General features: G+C 32.2%; 1 protein-coding gene across 2 annotated transcripts in view; it reads right to left on the bottom strand.

Annotated features, from left to right (window-relative positions):
• Positions 1 to 22,820, bottom strand: part of CapaR (Capability receptor) — a 413,965-nt gene that overhangs the window by 40,729 nt on the left and 350,416 nt on the right. For both annotated transcript variants that reach the window (XM_085961129.1, XM_085961130.1), the window contains exon 5: positions 15,270 to 15,518. In XM_085961129.1, the coding sequence (XP_085817255.1) occupies positions 15,270 to 15,518 (249 nt within the window). The remainder of the gene's footprint in view (positions 1 to 15,269; positions 15,519 to 22,820) is intronic.

Genomic DNA, 22,820 nt, shown 5'->3' with positions numbered 1-22,820 from the left:
CTAAAGTAGACAGTGGCGAGGGGTGGGGGTGTTAAGATTTGATATAAATAGTGCACACTAAACTTTTGTGAGTTATACTTATTTGTTTTCATTGCACTAAGAATATAAATTATTGCAGATTGAGTCGGTTAGTTTAATTAAACCCTGCGTAAACCAAGCTATAATAAATAGTATCGAAAAAATATTCGTATATACATAAATTATATAAAATAAATTATGATTTTAGATATTTTATATTTGGTTTGGGCACGGGTAACTTAAATTAAAAAAAAAACTAACCAACAACATCTACAAATTGCCTACTTTTAATTCAATGAAAAAAAAAGTATGACTGACAAACTATACAAAATTTTTGTCGGATCTCCACAGCCTAACTCTACTATGATGGTTTGGTTTAGGCAGGGTTTAATTGAATTTTAAAAACATCAGTTACATCTGCAATTTGTATTATTAGTTCAATAAAAACAAATAAGTATAATAGTCTAGTGTCCACAGTGTCTACCTATATGTAACTAAATATTTTTAAACAGTATCCGTGTAAACAGAAGTCACAGCACACCTCTGTACGTGTAGAGATATATTGGGATACACATAATTTTAAAATTATGATATTTATGAGAAAATAAACGACTGATTAGTATAACACCCACGGTGGCCGCGCGGCTTAAGCGTTGGACTATCACGCCGTTGGTCTCAAGTTCGAATCCTGGGTCTGGCAAGTACACATATTGTTTTTAAATTTGTGTGTGAGTCAGGGTAATGACCTAATAGGTTGAGCAAGTGGCTGACATCCATTTCTCGTAAAAAACAAAAAATCTGTTAATAGAAACCTATTCTCTGTGGAGGCCCATATGATCCTATTAGGATCGGACATGGTCGGATTAGTATAAACTATGTATTTGTCTTTGCTAGTACCTAACCAAGAGTTTAAAATTTACTTTATTGCGTTTTTATCTCTAGATGAGTACCTACCATCAATATCAATTTAAAGATAACCGCAAACTTTTCTAACAAAAGGTAAACATCACGTATACGCCAGAAAATATGGAACAGTTTATAAATAGAAATGTTATATTTTTTTCACTTACATGTTTTATAAATAACTATCACTTAAGATTGTTTATTATATGTTAGTTATATATTTTTATTTCCGTACTTATTTCTATAATTATATTTATAACAAGATCGATTGTTTCATTGGAAATTGAGAATAGCCTAATAATTCTATCGATGTTTTTATTAAGGCGATACATCAGTGAAACAGCAAATAATTTTCAACTATACGCGCGACAACATTTTGGACTCGCTGCCATTCGGAGAGAGAACGTCGAGCTGGGAATACGTCAATTTGTTTCGTGATGGCGACGGGGGTATTAATTCTTAAATCGTGTAAAGATAACTAAAAACGTTACCCATTTACTTATTACTACTGTTACTAATAGAACAGATAACATACGTTAAAGTTCCCATCACCACCCGTCATATATGCACAGCCACATATTTGGACTCGCTGGCAGTCTGAGAGCGAACGTCGAGGTGTGAGTACGTCAATTTGTTTCGTGATGGCGACGGGGGTATTAATTCTTAAATCGTGTAAAGATGACTAAAAACGTTACCCATTTACTTTAAAAAGAAAACATGTCAATGAATATATTATTATTGTTACTGATAGAACAATAAACAGAACATTAAATGGACGCAAGTCGGATTTATATGACAAATTATATTTCGTTTGGCATGCGCCATCTGCACCCGCGACCCGCAATCCGCGCATCGCCTAGCCACGATCTTTTTAGACCGTGCCTCAACTGAGGTACTTAATATAACTGTGGAAATTAATACGGAAAATTTAATTTTTAAAACATTAATTTTTTTGAACCATGTCCGATCCTAATAAGATCATTTATGAGCCGTTGCAGAGTAGAGGTTTGATTGTTTTTTTTCAATAAATAGATGTTAGCCACTTTTCTCGACCTATTAAGTGGATTCTCTGACTTATTAACTAACTAACACATATTTAAATAATTAATAAATTTAAAATGTTGAATCGTATAAATTTGACTTGACAAGCTTAAACGATCAAAAAAAATGTACTTGATAGAAATAATACTGAAATGTCATATTGATTTCCATAGTAACGCACGTATATATTAATAATTTAGTTGCTAGGACCCACTTAACAACCAATAATAGTTTTACTTTTTACGGATTTCTTCCGAAATAACTTTTCATACAAAACAGAATAACAGAAAACTGAAAATGAAATCAATTCTACTTAAAGATAGCTAAAAGTATTTAAAAAATGCATTGGCATCTTGTTCTGATATATTCTAAAAGTTTCAAATGTCTAATTAGTCGGGAAGTTAGTTAAAAATGTATTGCAAGATTTGTACCGGACAAACAACAACCGGACAAATAAGAATACAAGCTAAGAAAAACGTTGTAAAATAATATGTGTAATTGCCAGACCCAGGATTCGAACTTGGGACACCATGAAATTATAAGCCGACGCGTTAGCCGCTCGGCTATCGTGGGCACTGTTTGTTATCTCTAAGAAATATTACAGATAGATAATTTAATTGAGGTTTCATATTATGATAATCTGTGTATGAAAGAATGAGTTTTTGATAAATTTAATGAGAAATGAAATTAAACAAAATATTGAAATTTCACTAGTAAATTAGCACATAATTCAATTAATATAAGGAATGGATTGGCTATTGTCTTAATATTGTGAACTAATGACACTTAAAATTATCTATTCTTCTAAGCAGCGACAATGGTTTAAAATCATTCTTAAATTATAATACTAGAAAAAATTACCATGTCGCAGTGCACCTGTCAACATTTTTGGATGTTGTGATATGCCAGTACTGTACTGTAAGCATCTGCCAAACTATTATGAGAGTATCATATCATTTGTCTTCTTTCACGACCCGGTTAAAATAAACGATTCCCTTGTTCGTTTATTTTTTAAATTTAAAATTTGCGGTTGCATGTATGTTGAATACGTCTTCAATTTCAATTTCAAAGAGATTTAGAATTTAGCCATAAATACTAACGCCTACGGTGGCCGCGCGGCTTAAGCGTTGGACTATCACGCCGTGGGTCCCAGGTTCAAATCCTGGGTCTGGCAAGTACACATATTGTTTTTCAATTTGTGTGTGAGTCAGGGTATGGACCTAATAGGTTGAGAAAGTGGCTGACATCCATTTCTCGTAAAAAACAAAATCTGTTAATACAAACCTCTACTATGTCGAGGCCCATATAATCCTATTAGGATAGGGCATGGTCGAAAAAAAATATTGATATTTCTCTATATCTTTCTCTCTCTCTTCTCTTTCAAGATGTCATGTCTGAATATTCAGAATACGTACCAATAATTAGTCACTTGAACGTGATTCCATCGCCCTATATTTTAAGTTTAATATTAAAAGGAATTTTAAAAGTTACCATATAAAAATAAAAATTGTCACTAGTTCTCTATCGCTGATATTTGAAACGATGTAAAATTTCGTTAAATAAGTACTTACATTAAAATTTGCGAAATATTTTACAAGAAACTTCACACACTTACACGTATATAGATCGTTTTTTATAGCCAAGTAGAAAATCTTTTATACACAATTCTCCCGTCATTAAAATTTATCGGATTTGCGAACACGTTCTTGCTAAAGATGTCTTTTTAACTTCGAAGATCGACAAGTTTCACTTTCAAGATCAGTATTATTATTAGAATATATATATTCATTATTCAAGTTTTAATAATATATAATAACATATCTGACTATAATTATATATATATATTAAATTCTTACCTATCTATCTAGTATAATATAGATAAGGGCCCACGGGCAGGGGTTTTATGGTATTTTCAGAGCATAACCCTGGACATTCTTTAACCGTTGTAGATAATCTATTTATATAATTTTGAAGCCTTATTATCCTTTATATTTATTTTAAACATTTGATGACTGCATAATATTTTTATTACATAAAATGGTATTCTTTTAAACCTCTCGCTCTAATGTTTTAGAATATAGTCATATTTTAGTACATCCATGTGAAGTGGTGTTAAGATTTTTTAAATTTATTAATTTTTAAACGCATTTACAAAACCATTAGTAAAATTAATGTTATTATTATAGAGTGACATATTTACGATAAAAAAATATATTTTATAATCTTTGTGATCCCAAATTTGACAAGAATTAGGCATTTTATTATTTAAAAAATTGGCACGATTAACACATTTGAAGATAATTCTTAAGATAATGATTATAAGCTATGTCTTTGGCCATTCAAATTTGATAAACATCATACGAATAATGATTGCTTTATAATAATTGTTGACCTAAGAATAAGGTAGTATTTTTTTGAAATACGCCATTTTTATTGGCATTTCCCAGTGGTTAAGCTACAGCATAAGGCCGTAGGCATAAATTGACAAACGATAAATGAAGTAGAGAGTAAGATCATGGTAACGCGCATGTTTGAACATGTACCGTTTTTAAAAAAATACTATAAATGCTCCATTTTGACCTACGCTGAGCATGTGGGCCGTTAACGGTTTAGTGACAATATCTGCTGAATAATAATAATAATCATTGACTCCACATATGAAGTCACGCTCTAGGGGAGGGTCTGATTTTATAATGTGATGATTTGTGACGAAGGAGGGAGTGTGACGTCACAAAGTAATAAAAAAATTAAAGGGATTTAATGATAAAAAACTTGTTATTTCAATATTTAATGAGGTTGTCAAAAATGTGACGTAATATAGACGGTAGGGTAAAAGGTTACGTAACGATGGGGGGAAGGGTTAAAATAGCCAAAATCGTGTGACGTCATAATGTGGACTGCCCCTTATTAGTTTCATGCTCGCTTCAGATAAGTATATAAAGACAATTTTGATTTGTTTGCGTGACTGTGTAGTGTAATCTATATATAAATAAGAATAATAATAATAATAAATAAAAAAAACTAAGCTAGCTTTTGAATGGAGAGGTCATATGCCATAGTATGCGTATTTTGCAAGCTAGATGCCAATTAAAAAATTCCATACAAAGAAAAGAACGCTAAGTTAACAGCGTTGTCACGTAGATGCAAATTTAATTACCTGCTAAATAACATTATTAGTTGGTACTGAAACTAAATTGATCGATCAATAAAATTTTATTTATTTTACTTATAGCGAACATTGAAAATTATTAATTTAAGACGTTCATACTATGCAATTTAAAAGCAAAGAAATAGTTTTAAAACAGTACACTTATGATAAAAAGAACTTTTTATATACAACGTTTTTAAATTTTCTGTCGAATCATATAAACTTGACTTGACTAGCTTAAACGATCAAAAAAATTTGTGCTTCATATAAATACAGAATAAATATAGAATACTGAAATAGCATTTTGACATTTCATTTTGATTTCCATAGTAACGGACGTACGTATATATGATTACTTCCGAAATAACTTTTCATACAAAACAGAATCAACTGAGAATGAATTCAATTCTACTTAAAGATGGCTAAAAGTATTGAAAGAATGCATTGGCATCGTGTTCTGATATATTCTAAAAGTTTCAAATGTCTAGCTAGTCGGGAAGTTAGTTAAAAATTGATTGCAAGATTTGTACTGGATAACCAACCACCGGACAAACAAGAATACGACTTAACAAAAACGTAGTAAAATATATAAATATATACTATATATATGATATAACTGTACCTATTTATAATTTGTTAACCTACCTATTTTCTACTATCTTTCTCTTATATTCCGTATTACGTATCATATTCAAATTCAAATAAAAAATATTTATTTACATATACCTACTTGGTGAACTTTACAAATTATAAATTTAACACGTTCACAACATGATATTTAAAAACAAAGAAATGCATGCAGTATTAAGAAAAATGGTATAAAGACAAAAATAATTATAAAGTAGATACATTGAAGTACACCGAATAAACAAAGTAGACCTTATTTTAAGAATTTATCAATCAATGCCATCCCATATAATATATTCTCATGTAGGTGGAATATATCCGTAGCGATTTGGTTGAACATAGTTATTGCCTTTCCAATTGGCATTACCAAATAACAGGTAAGTTTTGCAGTTTGGTAGAACAAACAACTGATGCTACCGAATTCTAATATAGTTATCAGCGCATCTATTTTATACACAAGACTGCTTTCGGCCCCTATCTAGGGTAGGAAAGTATCCAAATATTAGCACTTATTGTAACAATTACAATAAGTTAGTTGTAACTGTTCCAATAAGTGCTATGTTTTAACATCACTTCTCTTGGCTGTGATAGATTTTATAATGAGATATAAAGTTTTGACATTTATTACGGCTAAATTATTGTACCCAACTGTTGGAATAAGTGTTAATATTTTGATACTTTCTTACCCTTGTTAGCTGCCATAAAGGACGAAAGCAGTATTGTGTATACGATAGATCAAATCAAATCAAATCAAATTTATTTATTTTATATATAATGAACATAACAAATTATAAATTCAAAGCGTTCAAGACATGACATAAAATAAGTGTTAATAATGTTTAAAAATAAAAATACAGAGAATAAGTAATAAAATAACAAAATAAATAAAATAAGTAACAAAATAAAAGTAGATGGAAGCACACAGAGTGAACTTTGATAGACCCTATCTTAAAAACTTGTAAAACAACGTCCACCTAAATTCACCCTCACGTAAGTGGAATATATCAATATACGAAGCGATTTCATTAAACATGGTCACTGCCCTCCCAATTGGCATTACTAATGGCAGGTTAGTTCTGCACCGTATACATATACATGTGAATACTACCAATAATGGCAAAATTATCATTTACACCGCGTCGGAAGAAATACGTGGTCAAATATAAAAATCGTCTAGTGTTTAAATTACATTATGTAAGCATACCTAAGAGGAAGCCAGTTGGACAAAGCCACGGATAGTGTGATGATGACGAAAATAATACATTAATAGATTCAAACATAATGTTTTTCGACGTCTGGAATTGAAACTGTTTTACAAACTACGTTCATAAATAATTTTACGGGAAATTCGAACACTAAGAATATTTAAAATATAAAATTAAAATAAAGGTTGTCTGAGCTGGTAGTCTCGACTTCCAGATGCCTCCCGAGAGCTCGTCACTACTATTACTTTTATAACCCATCCCCATGGATTCTGTTATCCTGGCCGACCCTCCCTCACCCTGCAGGTTTAACGTTGATAATATATTGCTGCAAACAGGCTGAGTAATGACAGTAGAATGAGTGACAGTCATAGATAATACAATATTATATAGTGACAGGTTAGGTACAAGTGTTGCCATCACTTCAAATAGTGATACCTTCTTTTCAACCGACTTGACATACTATTATCAAGCTGCGTGGGATATGTAAGGACGTGTCTAAAAGTATTGATACTATTCGATCGATAGTAGTATTGATGTTTTTGTTCTGTTGCCATATTATTCAAACTGTGCGCCACGGTGCCCTGACATTTTATGTTGATTTGGGAATGGGACGACTGGCCTCCGGACAATTGGACGCCGCACCGCCGTAGACACGTGTAGACGAGGTATTTTAATCAGTTTCTATCTACTACTTAGTAGTTTGAATTCATTTTACTCTTAAAATAATGTATTCTTTATCGCGGATTGAGAATTAGCCTGTCTAAGGCTTTATATATAATAAAAACTCTTTTTTCGTTGGAACTTAAACATATTATGCACGATTAAATCATTGTTTACGTCTGCATATTTACATTCTCACCAACTATTAAATCATAATATAATCATTGAAATATAAATAATAATATTGAATATATTTTTAAAGTACCTATAAGTACCTAACGTCTATTTATTTTCGAATTCCGTGGCGTCCAGTTGTCCGGTGCCAAATCGTCCTAGACCCGTTGATTTTACTTACTACGTACTTTACTATGTTATGCTACATTACTGGAGTATACGGCAAGCACAATATCACGCCATTTTTATCGCTTTCTGTCATGTGAGATCTGGAGCACGTAGATCGCTTTTGTACCACCGCTGCAGAGTAAGGGTATGTCTGCCACAACTACGGAATATTTGAGGCTGAGACACAATCACCGTGGGTTGATGTCTTCGCTCATGAACTTGAGTGTTTGTAACGCGGTCGTAGCAATATGTTCCAAGATAGACATAAACAGCAATTATTCTTAAATAGTCTGGTAAAATCTCTTGTCTCACGATCTACATGATCGGTGGTTGCACATATGCGACGAATGACTTACTTTACAACAAGGAACACGGAACAAGGAACACGGAACCGGAAATAGGTAAGTATATAAAAAATATTGCGCATAGATTGACACCGAGAAAAGGCCTCTTACGTCAGATTCTGATAGGGATTCATTTGACAGCTCATAAAATCTAAAAAAGATGGCGAATCTCATTTTGAAAGGAACATTTTCAATTACTAACTCATAAAATCTAAAAAATAATACTTTTATGGCACCGATAAAGAATTTTTTACACTAAAGGCGCCATTGTCGTAAAAAATCAAGTATCAATACATTATTTTTTGTGACTTTTTATTTGTTGGAGCTAAAAAATTGCTCTCGCAACAAAATCTTTCTTTTTACCTTTTAACTTTTTACGGTTCATTTTAGCAGATTTTTTTATAACCACAAATATCTGTCTGTATTAAATTCTCACCAGTACTTATTTTTATTATACTTTTTTAATATTGAGTATCGAAACTTTTTCTTTCGATATGACATCCCTAGATATATGGTACTGCACTGAATAAAATTGCGTAAACGTGTGCTTACCCTATGCGTAGTGTCTGGAGCATGACATGATGAAGTAATTAATAATTTATTTCGTAGAAATTTCAAAATTTACTATCCGGAAACCCTACTCATGTGGTATAAATTATTATGATGTACTTAATCCGTAAAAGCGATAGTTTATCATACTTCAATAGGCCAATTTGGCCCATTGTGTATCGTATCTTTTGAAGAAATTTTAACGGCACATCGTTGCACAGCAGAGAGAATTACAAAGAAAGACTTATCGTTTCGCTTTCGATAAAGCTATTACCTACTTTCAGAAAAGCTTTTAAGGCAGTATTTTTTATATGGAAGTCATTCAAATGTAGCTTTTATCACTTAGGTATACGAAAGTAATATATATAAAAAAAAAAACGAAATATATATTACCTCATAAATCTTTATTGAAAATTTTTATCTAAGTAGTGGATGTGTCTTGCCCTTTTTAATAAAATGCGGAAAACAATACATTTCGATGTAATCTGAGGATGAACAGGTCTTCCATTCACAGCAAGGTATAGATGGCAACACAGAAATATTCCTCAGCCGGCTCGCACATCTAAACTCGTCCGTCTACAACATGTCGAATACGTCAATGTGACGTTATCGTTATTCACAAATCACACGTTGTCAAATGAAGCTCCGCACATGGAAGAATGCAACATTTTAGTTTGAAAAAAACATCTTGTGTTGCAAGCAACAAGTTGCATGCGATTTACGCTGCGAGTCAAAGCCGCCAGCGTTGCGGTCACGCATGCGCACAGGCTACGATTCGGTCATTTCTATACAGACGTCAAGCTTGTCAAGCTTATTTTGACGTTTCGACAGCGTAAAAGCCTATGCACGTGGTTGAATATGAAACATCGGTGCGACGTTCCTAGAAGGTTTGATCTATGGTTGTACCGCAGACGATGTCGAGTTTAGATGTGCGAGACGGCTAACAGAAAAAAAACCACAGTCATCAACATAAAATCACATTTTAAGGAAATAATTCCCACCAAAAAGGCACCGGTATATATATATCCATGCCATATCCATGACATGTTTCTATCGGCTTGTTAAAATGCAGAAAGATCCTTAGAAAGAGAATACAGATAACTAAATTATTTGTAGTATTTGCAATTAAAAAAAAAAGAGTTATTTTAAATATTAAGTATAGATGTTACACATTATTGTAGTTAAAGTATTCATAGCAATCATCCTTTTTTATCAAAACACTCTTCAATATATAAATACGCCATGTACTCGTATATTGTAAGCCGTAAGTCGTTTTGATGTAAATAATAATCTAGACTGCGAAAGATTTTGTACCTGTATTAGCTAATAATATTATTTATTACATTACCTACAGTATTTTTAAGAGCACCGGATTGTTTGACACCGGAATGTCTAAAGATAAATTTATTGTTAAAATATTAAATTCAATTCAATTCCTTACATCTAATAACAATTCTATTATTCCGATTTTCACATCGGATAAAAATATCATTATTTACGTTTCATCACCTACTTAGTTAAATACAATGTAGGTATAGGTTGTGAATTCCCGCCTCGAAGTTTATTCTCGTTTCACAAAATATTTGAGAATATATTTTCTCGAGAAATCAAGATTCTACAAGGAAAGTATAATAATTTTAAAAGAATAAAAAATGAGGGAACACTGAATTGATTCTTTTTTTGGATGGATTTATTTTTATATAAAAGATAAAAAAAAACTTTTTGTGAGAAATGTGTGTTGGCCGTTTCTCTAATTTAATCCATTTTTTATTGTTTCTTTGAAAATAAAACAAAATAAATTAATAATTAATAAATTAAACTAAAATAAATCCGTAGCTTTCTGAGGCGAAAATAAATAGGAGATAATCTTAATTCAACGCGCTGATGCACGATCCTAATGATAGATTTGTATAATTTGAAGGCTATTTTTTTAGAAGATAATAAATTGTAACCTGCTCTTCCTTTATCGGTACGGTGACTATTCGTCCTTTATACTAGAATATAGGTGACAATCCTTAGTTATTTTTCTTTCAAAATGCCAAATTTGTTGTTTATTTTGATATTTGTACATTATTTTAGTATTATGTACGTTATTTTAATTGAAATTTTAAAAATCTGAAGACTGAAAACTATCAGAAAAAAATCCGCATAGCCTCGTAATGACAAAAACCGCTTAAATACCTACTCGATTTTAATTTTTATGGGTATATAGAAAATATAAAAATATCTTAGTTATATATAATTGGCTGCTCAGAATATAACATTTGGTAGGGCACCACTTACGAATGTTGAAAGTTTAAAAACCACTGGTGTATTATGATTGAGTTTATATCAGAGCTTCGACCGGAAGCTAGACCGAAAACTGATATTTTTGTTGGAACGAAAACCGGAATCGTATTGGAAAAAATCGTTTTTTTACCGTTATCGAACTGTAATAACTGTTCATACTTCCCACTTCAGCTGTCGTTTAGATAACGCAGTATTTAAAAAAATATATATAGTTTCGGCCGTGTGGTGCAGCATTACGCATAACCACTGGTGTTGGAGCGTGTCTCCGGGCTATCATATAAGTACCATTAAATCTTCTAAATTATGGTAGAAAATACATTTTTGTATGAATTAATCACTCGGAGCTGAACCGGTATATGAGGCGCTTAGTTTCAAATCCCCCTAAAGCGGTTTCTGAAAATGTTTGAGTTAGATATGTATTTAGATGGATATTTGATGTGAATTTGGATGTTACCTATATGATGGCCAAAGATTAAACTTTAAAAAACGCCAAAAACCGTCAATACGTAATTATGTATGATCAAGGTAAATTTCAAAACTCGTTAAAATGGTTGGGTGTGCTTTTCAAATACCCCTGAAATGGGTAACCAAAATACTCTTTAGAATGTAAGGAATAAAAAATAAAATACATAAAGTAGATATTAGTTTTCCTCATTCTTATAAAAACTACCTAAGTATAATTTTTTAGGGGCTTTTGAAACTAGGCGCGTCATGTATATTTTTACTTGAACTGGAATGAAAACCGAAACAAAAAAAAGACCCTGATGTAGTATGAAATATTAATGCCCAACCTCATTAATTTTAAATTAATTTGTTATTGGGAAGGTATTATTGGACGGATAATTAATGTACCTATTGTTATATCATTTCTGTCGCTTTGAATTTTGTTTGATAAATATTGTTTTAAAAAAATGTATTCAGTTGAGGCGGACGAAACCGGTCCTTATTTATTGATTAAAAGTGGAATAAGTACTACAAAAAAAAATGCGTTTTATTAAATTAAAACAACAAAAAAATAACAGTTTGGGGCCCTGGTTTATATGAAAGGAAACTACTTCATTGGTTCATACGGTGTGGGAAGATGTTTTCATCTCATATAGACTCGACCAAAGTACGAGTGATTGAACTCACACTCGGAATCCTTTAGTGCACAGCATTTAAAACCAGGCTCTTGGGAACTTCGTCTAGGAATGCTCATAGCATTACTTTGAAGGGTGCTTCTCATTCATTAATACACTAAATATATTCACGTAGGTATCTATTTGATATGGAACGTAGAAGATAAATGTTATTAATATTAATAGTTTCGCTTTACTGAAAATTCGATTTCATTCACGGTCAATTATTTAATATACAGGTAATTTATATTGCAGCTTGCGTCTTATGGATATACACTTGCTTTGATAAATTTTCAGGTAGATGGCACAATCAATTAATTTATACGAAAGTTAATAAAATATAAATTGCCGAGTACTACTCCATATAACAGCAAATTTAGTGTGGTATAGTGTGGGTTTTGGTATTTGGTAGTCAAAAATAAAATAACCATAGTTATATAATTATTGTATATCGTCACTGTTCTGGCAGAAGACACTAATGACATACTGAGTTAGTTATACCAAAATGTTCCTTATTTCAAACTTTACCGTCTGAAAACCTTTTTAATAAATAAACAGTCTTTATTTTAAAGTCATCCTTTTTACGATTACTTAATAAACTCACATGATAGATCATTTCAAACATTTTAACAACTTCAAAGTCAAATTACTCAAAACTAGTATTCTCCAGTTAGTGTGTTCTGCAAGAACAGAGACAATATTATGTGTGATTTAATTGTGAACTAATTTTTCAATGCATAATGCGAATGACAACAACACACTATCATTGTGTTTTAAAATCTATCATCAATATTCTGTATAAATAATGTATTTCAAAATTGAAGCATTTGTGCATTTTAGCGTAATAAAAAATGTTAGGTAGAGGAAAGACAGATTGTTCTGGTATTGCGGCCACGACGAAATCACTTTGTAACGGTGTAAGTGTCATTTAAAGTAATGATACCAACACCTAAATGAGTTGCATACACTGCCACAAGAATCTGATACCATTATAATAGGTATATATGAGATAATATGTACACATATTATATATCAAAATACCTCTTACGAGATAAATGTGTAATTATCATTATTTATGTAGTTTGGTATAAAATTATTTTGCTATAATTTATTTATTTACGCCGACGATGACCGAGCTGCTGACGCGTCGGCTTGTAATGTCGAGGGTGGTTCAAATATAGGGTTCGGAAAATACACATATGGTTTTTCAATTTGTGTTTGGCGTATGGACCTAATAGGTAGAGTAAGTGGCTAACATCCATTTCTCGTAAAAACAAAATCTGTTAATACAAACCTACATTCTGTGGAGGCCCACAAATGATCGTATTAGGAGCGGAGATATTCAAAAGACAGAGAAAGAATGAGGTACATGAGTATTATGCTATGCTAAATGCTCGTAGATAATAAAAAGTTTTTAAAATAGGTGCTAAATAATAATAAAAAAAGTCATCCCCACTGAGTCACGGTTTACGCCTGAGGTGGCGGATGTTGGAGAAAAAGCTTATGTTGCTATTCGATTAGTGATATAGAATATAATAATATAATATATATCTATGTCATTTCTGTAAAAGCTTTACCGTTTCTTCCTCGGAAGTTTGTGAAATTTAATTTCTTGTCGTTCCAAAGCTGTCTTTTTCACAACTTGGTTAATTTCATAAGACAATAGTTTTAGTGCCTAATTGCGTAGAACTTGTCTGGTAATTTCAGTTATTTCTAAAACCCTTTGGTATAATATTATTACAGTAGTTAAAAGTAAGCGTAGAGAAACCGGTTATGATAATGACATTTAGAATGGAATATTCCAGAAATTTAGGTTTCCGGATAAATTTGAATGGTTATGACGGAGTTACCTTTGTAAATTATACTTAGTGGTTCCTTAGCTACGTAATATTATTTTATTTAAAATTAAATTACTTCATTAAGCACGTACCAATATACCACGAGTAGTTATTTAAAGTGAGAGATCTATGTATTCTAATAATAAAATTATTAGTATCTGTGGATTTGAAATAGGTACTATCACCAAATTAAGTACAATTTTAATTTTAACCAGTTTCAGAAATTGTGTAATAGCTTTAATGTACTAGCAGTAACCTTCTGTTTATAAAAAAAGGTAAGTAGGTTTATACATGATGATGTGCTTTCTTCCTCCATCATATCGCTCCAACCTTTTTCCTTTAGTAGGTACATGGCCTTTGTATTAAATTTATTTAATGTTGAAGCACAGAACAGATAATAAATAAAATACGGATAGGCCATATTCAATACACCGCATATGATGCAGGGTTTTGAATGTGTGAGTGTCCTACGAAAATGAAGCACGCATTATGCACGTGCAATAGTGTGTGTAATACACCAACATTAAATGAACGTAAATGCATAAACCGAGAGCAGTTTTCAGTATTCCACGTAAAACGTATTCTTGACACGTGTGTAAGTTTAACCCGGATTCTTCCTTACTCGAGTCGGTTACCTGCTATCGCCTTACCCATTATGTATTTCAGTTCCCATTATTTCTTAGTTCCCTGTGTTGAAGAGACTGATTTTATTTTTCAAGACAGTAGATAATCCTTTACCTAATGGGTGAGTATGAACATAATATACATGTAATTATCTATACGCAATGATAAATAATTTGTCGTAATCCATATAGCTCAATAGTTAAACGTCAAACCAAGACGACATCGCCGAATATCGAGTTTTCATTCTATAATAATTAATAACTTGTGGTTCTCTAAATTTTTACTAAGCACATTGATATTGAGGTATTGCCGCTCCGCACTCTCCCGTCCTCTTTAGGAGTGCCAAGGGATGAAATGGTACATATTTGCATTTTATCTGTAATTTAACTATTTTATGAAAATTCATGAAAATATAGTTTTTTTTTTTTTATAAAAATGTGTCTTTTGTATAACTCAAAAACTACTGGACACATATTTAGGAAACTTGCATAGCTTAGTCTCTAAAATTAGTTTAAATATAATGAAAGATTCGTATTAATATTTCAAAATTAAGTTTCACTTACCAAGCATTCTGATAATGGCTTTCCTGGACCTCGCCTGCCGCATTTCACCATGCACGGATCCCTTCACGCCTTTCCCCAAGTGGTTCTTGCTCCTTGCTCTGATCCTCAGCCCCATCCTGGCGTATAATACCAGGATCACCGCAGCTGGGAGTAGAAAAAATCCCACGCTGCTGATTTCGTACAGAGGCCAGTCGGCTTCTTTCTTCAACATGGCACAAAATGCAGATTCCAGAGTTTTGTTGTTGGATTCTGGGGGAAAATAATAGAAATATTTTTTATTAATTTTAATAAAATAGGTTATGGGAAATTCATGTTGTCAAACCAAGACACGTACTTTAAGTGTATTTATACCCGGTTTACACGTGCATGGATTTTCTGCTGACAGTACGTATTATCGCGGCCATAATAAGGTAATGCACGTGTAAACACGTATTATCATGTAAGTTGCAAGATTGCAAGCATGAATCAAAAATGTTCGGAAGCTTCTTCTCCTGCGCAGTAGAACGATAGTGGCGAGCCTGCCGGCAAAAAACGAGCCACACCACGGAGAGACTCATTTTGAGGTTAACCAATTTTTACGAACTGTCAAATAGTACTATAAAATGACAACATCGCGTCTCGCTTACTTTTGAAGAATGAGATTGGAGACACAGTCAGCACTTTTACATGTAAACAGTTATTGTCACGATAGTTTAAAATACACACTATTGCTGTCAGTAAATCCATGCACGTGTACAGGCCCTATTATTGTCACGAATTATTATTACGTTAGTATCAATGTAATAATGATTTATACGTGATGATCCTTATACATAAAGTACGACTTACATTGGTCGACTGAGACACAGTCCCGGCAATGAAGCAATTACTAACGATGCTTAAAACGTGAGAGCGGACTGTGGTGATTGTCGTGCGAAACTAATACATAATAATTATGTAGATGGCCAGCTAAACAATGATTACATATTGTAAGTAGCTAGTCTCATATCTAGCGATACACGTTTATAGCGTCATGTAAGGCGGCCGTGCACAAATCGATGTTGTCATTATTTGTCTAGTTTGGAAGGTTATTATTTCTATCTGCTCTTTATAGTATGTTAAGAAAATTTGGCGGTAGAATAATAGGACAGTCGTGGTACATCACGTTTAAAACTTATGATGTGCATAGCATAACTTATTATATTCATGTAATAATGAAGGTAATATAGTAATAATTTCAATCCATATGATTACTTTTTCATAAGTATTATTTTTAAATGGCAATAATTATTATTTTACAACGTGGTAGACATATTTCACTAGAATCGTGTGACGTTATTCATTAAAAATACTAGTTGCTTTCTTGTCTGGGTGAAAAATACGATTCGCCTCTGCAAGATAAGACGGCGAAAATTGCTTAATTGCATTAATGGATGTATGTGTCGGTTGGTGAGGTTAAAAACCGAAGTTATTTATGAGATTACATGGAAAATTTCACACGTGTTAATAATTTATAATTGAATTTAACTTAGTATAGTCTATTTGATAAAGATTGAATCTTTCTTTGTATAATAATTGTTATTTAAATGACTTTTCTCTGCTTATTCTTAATAGAATGATGAGTTACTTGAAATAACAAATACCCAAAATATTTAGTTATAAAAAAATACTGTTATTAGAACTTAGTCAACGATTATAATAATAAACCTAAATCGATTTTATCCTAATGGATAATTTATTGGTGACAGATAGTTTTATATTTAGATAGAACAATAAAAAAATACTCTCTTTTGGAAAATATTAAAAGTTGGTGGCACGCCATCTTATTAAATTAAATGTAGTACTTACATGTTTTTATATAATAATTTGGTAAATTGTCTTAGTTGAAAAGTACCCCGTATCAAAATGGCGTAGAACCAACCTTCAAAAGATTACATACGTCATTGTATATTGTTTCATTTTTAATCAAGATTTATTGATATAACCGTATATTGAAAAATTTTGATGTCAACAGTGATTCTTTGAAGTTAAAAAAAGCTATAAATATAAAAATCACATAATATGCGTAAAGTTTCATGGTTTTAATAGGAAATAATAATGTTGTTGAAGTAACTCCGAGTGAGAGAAAATGATGCGATAGTCTTCACACAAGAGCAATCGAAGATAGTAACGGTAGGTAACAATAATTATATTCATCCTTTGTAATTCGTGCACACTGGAAAAAATACAATCTGCGTAAGGTAAAGGTTAAATTGTTTCACTATATAATTATTACATACATACTAACATACAAAATAAGATCACTGTCATCGTAAGAACGCTTAATAGAATTGAGAGAGGCAATAAAAGATAAAAAAAACCGTCATAATCGGAATATCTGAAGTGAGACGTCAAGGAACAAAGATAGAAAAATATGACAATCATATTCTATGTCACATAGGACTTACACCTGGAAAGTATGGCGCCGGATTTTCGATACATAAAAACTCAAGAGAACAACATAGAAATCTTCATAGGTATAACAGATAGAGTAGCACTATTGAATTTAAAAATACAAGGAAACGAATTATCTCTCATACAAGTATACGCACCCACAGAAATAGCGAAAAAAGAAGAAATTAATAATTTTTATACAAATGTGAACAAAGCTATTAACTAAGCACATAAAACTTTTATAATAATGGGCGACCTAAATGCAAAAATAGGCCAACCCAGACAAGACGAATACATAGCTACGAAATCAAACGGGAATGGAGAAAGAAACCAGAGAGGCCAGAGATTAACACTTTGGAGGAGGCCTTCACCCGAAGAGGGGTTCTTATAAACCAAACAAACTAATTACATACCATTGTTCAATTTATAAACATTATCTAATAGTATTATATACAAAAATAAAAAATCTTAATATATATTATATGTACTAGCTGACCCAGCGAACTTCGTACCGCCTCAGAACCAATAAATCTTGTGTTTACTTATTAGCTGAATTAAATTTAGTTTTTTAGTACGTTAAAATGAATACTCAAAATGAATTGAGTTCACTAAATATGTGAAAATCAAATCAAAATGAAAAGTATTTTAATTACATTAAAATGAATGTAATTCACGTGGCAGCAAGGCATTTGCATTATTGAAGCGAATCAAAACGATTCGCGTAGCATTGTTGCACTACTTTGTGTTAAACTATTTGCTGGATGGGTTGCACTCAGTCGATTCCCTTCATTGAAGCACCTTGTAATATACAACATTTTTCATTTTGTTGTCAGGTACGAGAACGAACAAAGCGGATGGTTTGCAGACACGTGAACATGCTACGTACAATTGATCGTGAGAGAAACATTCATTTTCTAGATTCAGGCTACAAACACTCAAGGATTGGCCTTGTGATTTGTTGATCGTCATGGCGAATGCAAGAGGAATCGGAAATTGAATTCGTTTAAACTCGAATGGCATATCGGTTGGGATCATCGGAATTCTCGGAATGAGAACTTCCTCACCTTTGAACATTTCTTTGATTATCGTCGCGTGAATCACATTGCCCATGAGATTTCTCACCACCAAACGCGTTCCTTTACATAGTTTTGGTTGATTCAGATTTCGAAGCATGATGACTACCGAACCAACCAACAAGTTGTAAATTATGCCGTGGCAAGCCAAGCAGATCCAATGAGTTTAAGAATTCAGTTGGATAGTTGGTTTCCTCGTCTTAGTTTGTTACACAGTCGATTTAAAGGAATGCAGTATTTAAATACTTATGAATATTTAAAACTACGAAATAAAATCATTTGAAATATTATATATTTTTTAGTCATAAAAGTCATATCAGATTGTTTTATTTGATGTTGAATAATAAACATGTCGCAAATAAATGTATGTTTTTGAAAAACAATATTTTCTTTGGTATAATAAAATTAACATTATATTATGTACGGCATTCTTTATATTTTTTTGTTATATTATTACGATGTTTAAATCCCCAACATAAATTAATTTAAATACAATTTGAGTGAAGAAAAAGCTTTGTGATCTCATTTCTCTTCAGATTGAGTACTTCAGAATCAAAAGAGAGATATGTACTAATATTATTAAAACCGAAAAAAAATATTCAATATCTGAAATAATATTTATATATAAATTGATATACAAGACGATTTTTAAGATTATAAATATTATTATATTATATCGCAGGAGTGTTAGTATGTTTCCACTATTTGTCGCTACGTTTTCTTTACACTTTATAAAATAAACGTTTTTACCAGTGGCGTACGGTCTGTAGATGCTGTAGATACACAGCATCCTTAAAAAAAATCGAAAGAATGCCTACTACGTAATAACATTGATCGTAAATTGGTAAAAGCGAAAATGTAGTCTACATAGATAAATATTAATATACTTAAGAAAGTCTAAATATATATTAACATAAAATTGAAAGAAACGATTGCGTCAACTGTTATATACTCTCGTGCTCGGGTGGTCTCGGCGAAGGTATGGAGCACACAACATATATAAATGGTAGCACACCAAGGCTTTGTCCACATTGCGCGATTTGACTCGCGCTCATTCCAGATACATGTGACCTCATTGAGCCGTCCACAAGCACTCGCGCCGTGATGACTGTCGCGCGTGGTCGAGGTACAGGTGACTTCATTGAGGTGTCCACATTCACCCGCGGCGAATCGCGGCGAGAGACGTGCCATGTGGACAAGGCCATAGTTGTTGTCGGTCGCGCTGTTTCACTTGAGTTCTATGTTCAGTGTGATACTGACGTACGTGTCTAAAGTCACTGACCGTATGTTCATATAAATAGAACATCTAACAAATGTCTAGCTTATTGATTTAAAAAACAAATCGAGTCATACCAGTTTCTTATATATTTCTCCATATCTATCTATGATTTATTTCCGTATTTCATATACAAATATACATTTTTTACGTAATAACAATGTTTCCAGAAACTTAAAATCGTACAGCTGGAATTCCTTCTATTTTAAAAAACAAATTCGTACGAGAATTTGGATAAACATTTATTTTATTCAACAGTATCCATAAAAAACCCATTCGCCACTGGTACTTATTCCTATTTTAGGTATATTATAGTTGTGTTTATAGCTTGACGCAAGAATTATATTTGTAATTGTAAAGTGCTTCGCACACTGAAAATCCATTTAATCTGAAGAAAAGCTAACAAAAAATTGCTTTCCTGATTTCGCACAAAGAACCAATTTATTCAACAAGTCGAAACGATAATACCGACTTGCCAACACTGTCAAACTCATTGAGCAAAATTTCAACAAATATAGAAGCAGTGATTTGTCGGATATGAAGAACTGTAAATATTAGACACTTTCGTTAATAAGAGACATTATTGATACAATGGTAGGTATTAAGACCACCAAAAAAAAAACAATACAATTGTTAGTATGCTTTTTGCCATAAATGCACGTGCACAATCATTTTCGACGCATATTCACACCTTCAAGCGTTACAACAAAATCAAATGTATAAGTCCTTTTTTTTGTCGACCATGTCCGATCCTAATAGGATCATATGGGCCTCCATAGAGTGGAGGTTTGTATTAAAAGAGTTTTTGATTTTTATGAGAAATGGATGTCAGCCACTTGCTCAACCTATTAGGTCCATACAACTCATACACAAATTGAAAAACAATATGTGTACTTGCCAGACCCAGGATTCGTACCTGGAACCCACGACGCTATAGGCCGACACTTAATCCGCGCGGCCATCGTGGGAGTCCACATTGTACAAATTTATGACCCTAAATCAAATAACCAGGTGCCGCTACTTCCGATGAAACATTAATCATTTTCACCCATACATGGTAATAGTGGATTGCTAATGCATTTTCACTTGTTTTTCATCGTATCAAATCATTTTATACAATGTTTATATATGTATTCGGGTGGGCTAGACTATTTTGTTCCCATTTTAGAATGAAATTGCAATCATTTCGTTAACATTTAAAATTATAAATTTAAGACGTTTAAGACGAAATAACATTTAAACACAAAGAAATAGTATTAAATATATGTGGATAATAAATAAGTCACTGAGAATACAGTGAACGTGTTCTCTAAAAAATGAAAAATAAAGTAACACTTGGGTTTGAACATCGTTGGATTTACTTATCATAAATTCATATTTAGCTACCTATGTATTTAATAATCAACTGACGAAGTAGAAGTCGTTTGTGAATATAATAATACCCTAGTCCGGTGGTTTTGAAACTTGTTCGTCTCGCGACACCCTATATAATTTTAGTTTCAAAATTTATGAAAAATCGTTACTTACTTTTACTTTTATTTCTCTATTAAAAATGAATACACATAAATTTTTTTTTTTTTTTTTTTTTTTTTTCCGACCATGTCCGATCCTGATAGGATCATATGGGCCTCCACAGAGTGGAGGTTTGTATATTATTTCTCTATTAAAAATGAATACACATAAAGATTTTTTATACACACTGAAAAATCATTTAGTAGACTCTCTGTACTCTACTTTAAACAGTTGTATTATTAATATTCCTTCCTTAATCTCTCCCAAGCAACGCATGACCTCCTATCCATACGAGAGGTTACTATAGCTACCATAATGTTTCTAAGCTCTTGAATCCATGTGAACTTTATCTTCCCAACAGTATTTTTGAAACCACGTGCTAAGGCGAGAAAAACACTCTTTAAAAAGCATTGGATATAACAAAAAATGCAGTAATAGAATATAACATTGCAATCATGGCTTTATTGGGGGGTGTAGTTGTTGTATTGAGTCAACTACTCCGCTAATATAATATGGTCAGACATGTTGCATTTAGATTTCTAGTGTGATATTAAACGGGTCTTTGCAAAAGGAAGCGCGCGTGAGGATTTTTATCGTTTTGTATTTCGTATAAAGCACAATCACATTTCTGGTGATATTACACAGTAGGATATACACAAGTATATTAATCTATGATACGCGTACAGGTTTATAATGATACTTTTAACTTTAAATTTTAGGACACGTGTCTCGTAATATCTGTTGGGTCACTACTATGGTGTTCGATGTGTGGGTTGAGGATGACGATAATGAAGTCTACGATGTAGACAGCTACGTATCTATATATTTAAACTCTCTTGACAACTGACGTTTCAGTCTGGTTTTTGTTTATGCTCTCGAAATGAGCATAGTTGTAGAGTTTGATAAAATCTCTACAAATTATCACGATGTATTAATATTATCTGGAGTATTTAAATCTTTCAAACACTTGCTGCAATGCTGACCCTGGGTAATGTGCGCGACAAACAGTTTGAATACCACTGGTCTAATCTAAAACTCAACAGACTGGCTACAGTATTATCCGCAGCCAGGTTATTTACAATAAATGAATGCAAACACCGTTTTCTTTAGTGAGAAAACAAAATGTCGTTATCTCCGTAAGTATGAAACCAGCTCCGACTGTTTTGCTATGGTTTTGCTTATATTAAATTTCAAGTCATTAAGTGGGATATTTAAAATCTGTTTTTTGTGAATAACTACTGAATAAATGTTCCATTACCTGAGTGGTAGCATTTCATC

This window comes from Rhyacophila brunnea, unplaced genomic scaffold (genome assembly GCF_057557595.1).
Source record: "Rhyacophila brunnea isolate RB1 unplaced genomic scaffold, BYU_Rbru_1.0 scaffold_12, whole genome shotgun sequence".
Taxonomy (NCBI): Eukaryota; Metazoa; Arthropoda; class Insecta; order Trichoptera; family Rhyacophilidae; genus Rhyacophila; species Rhyacophila brunnea.
This window is presented reverse-complemented; position numbering and strand designations above follow the sequence as displayed.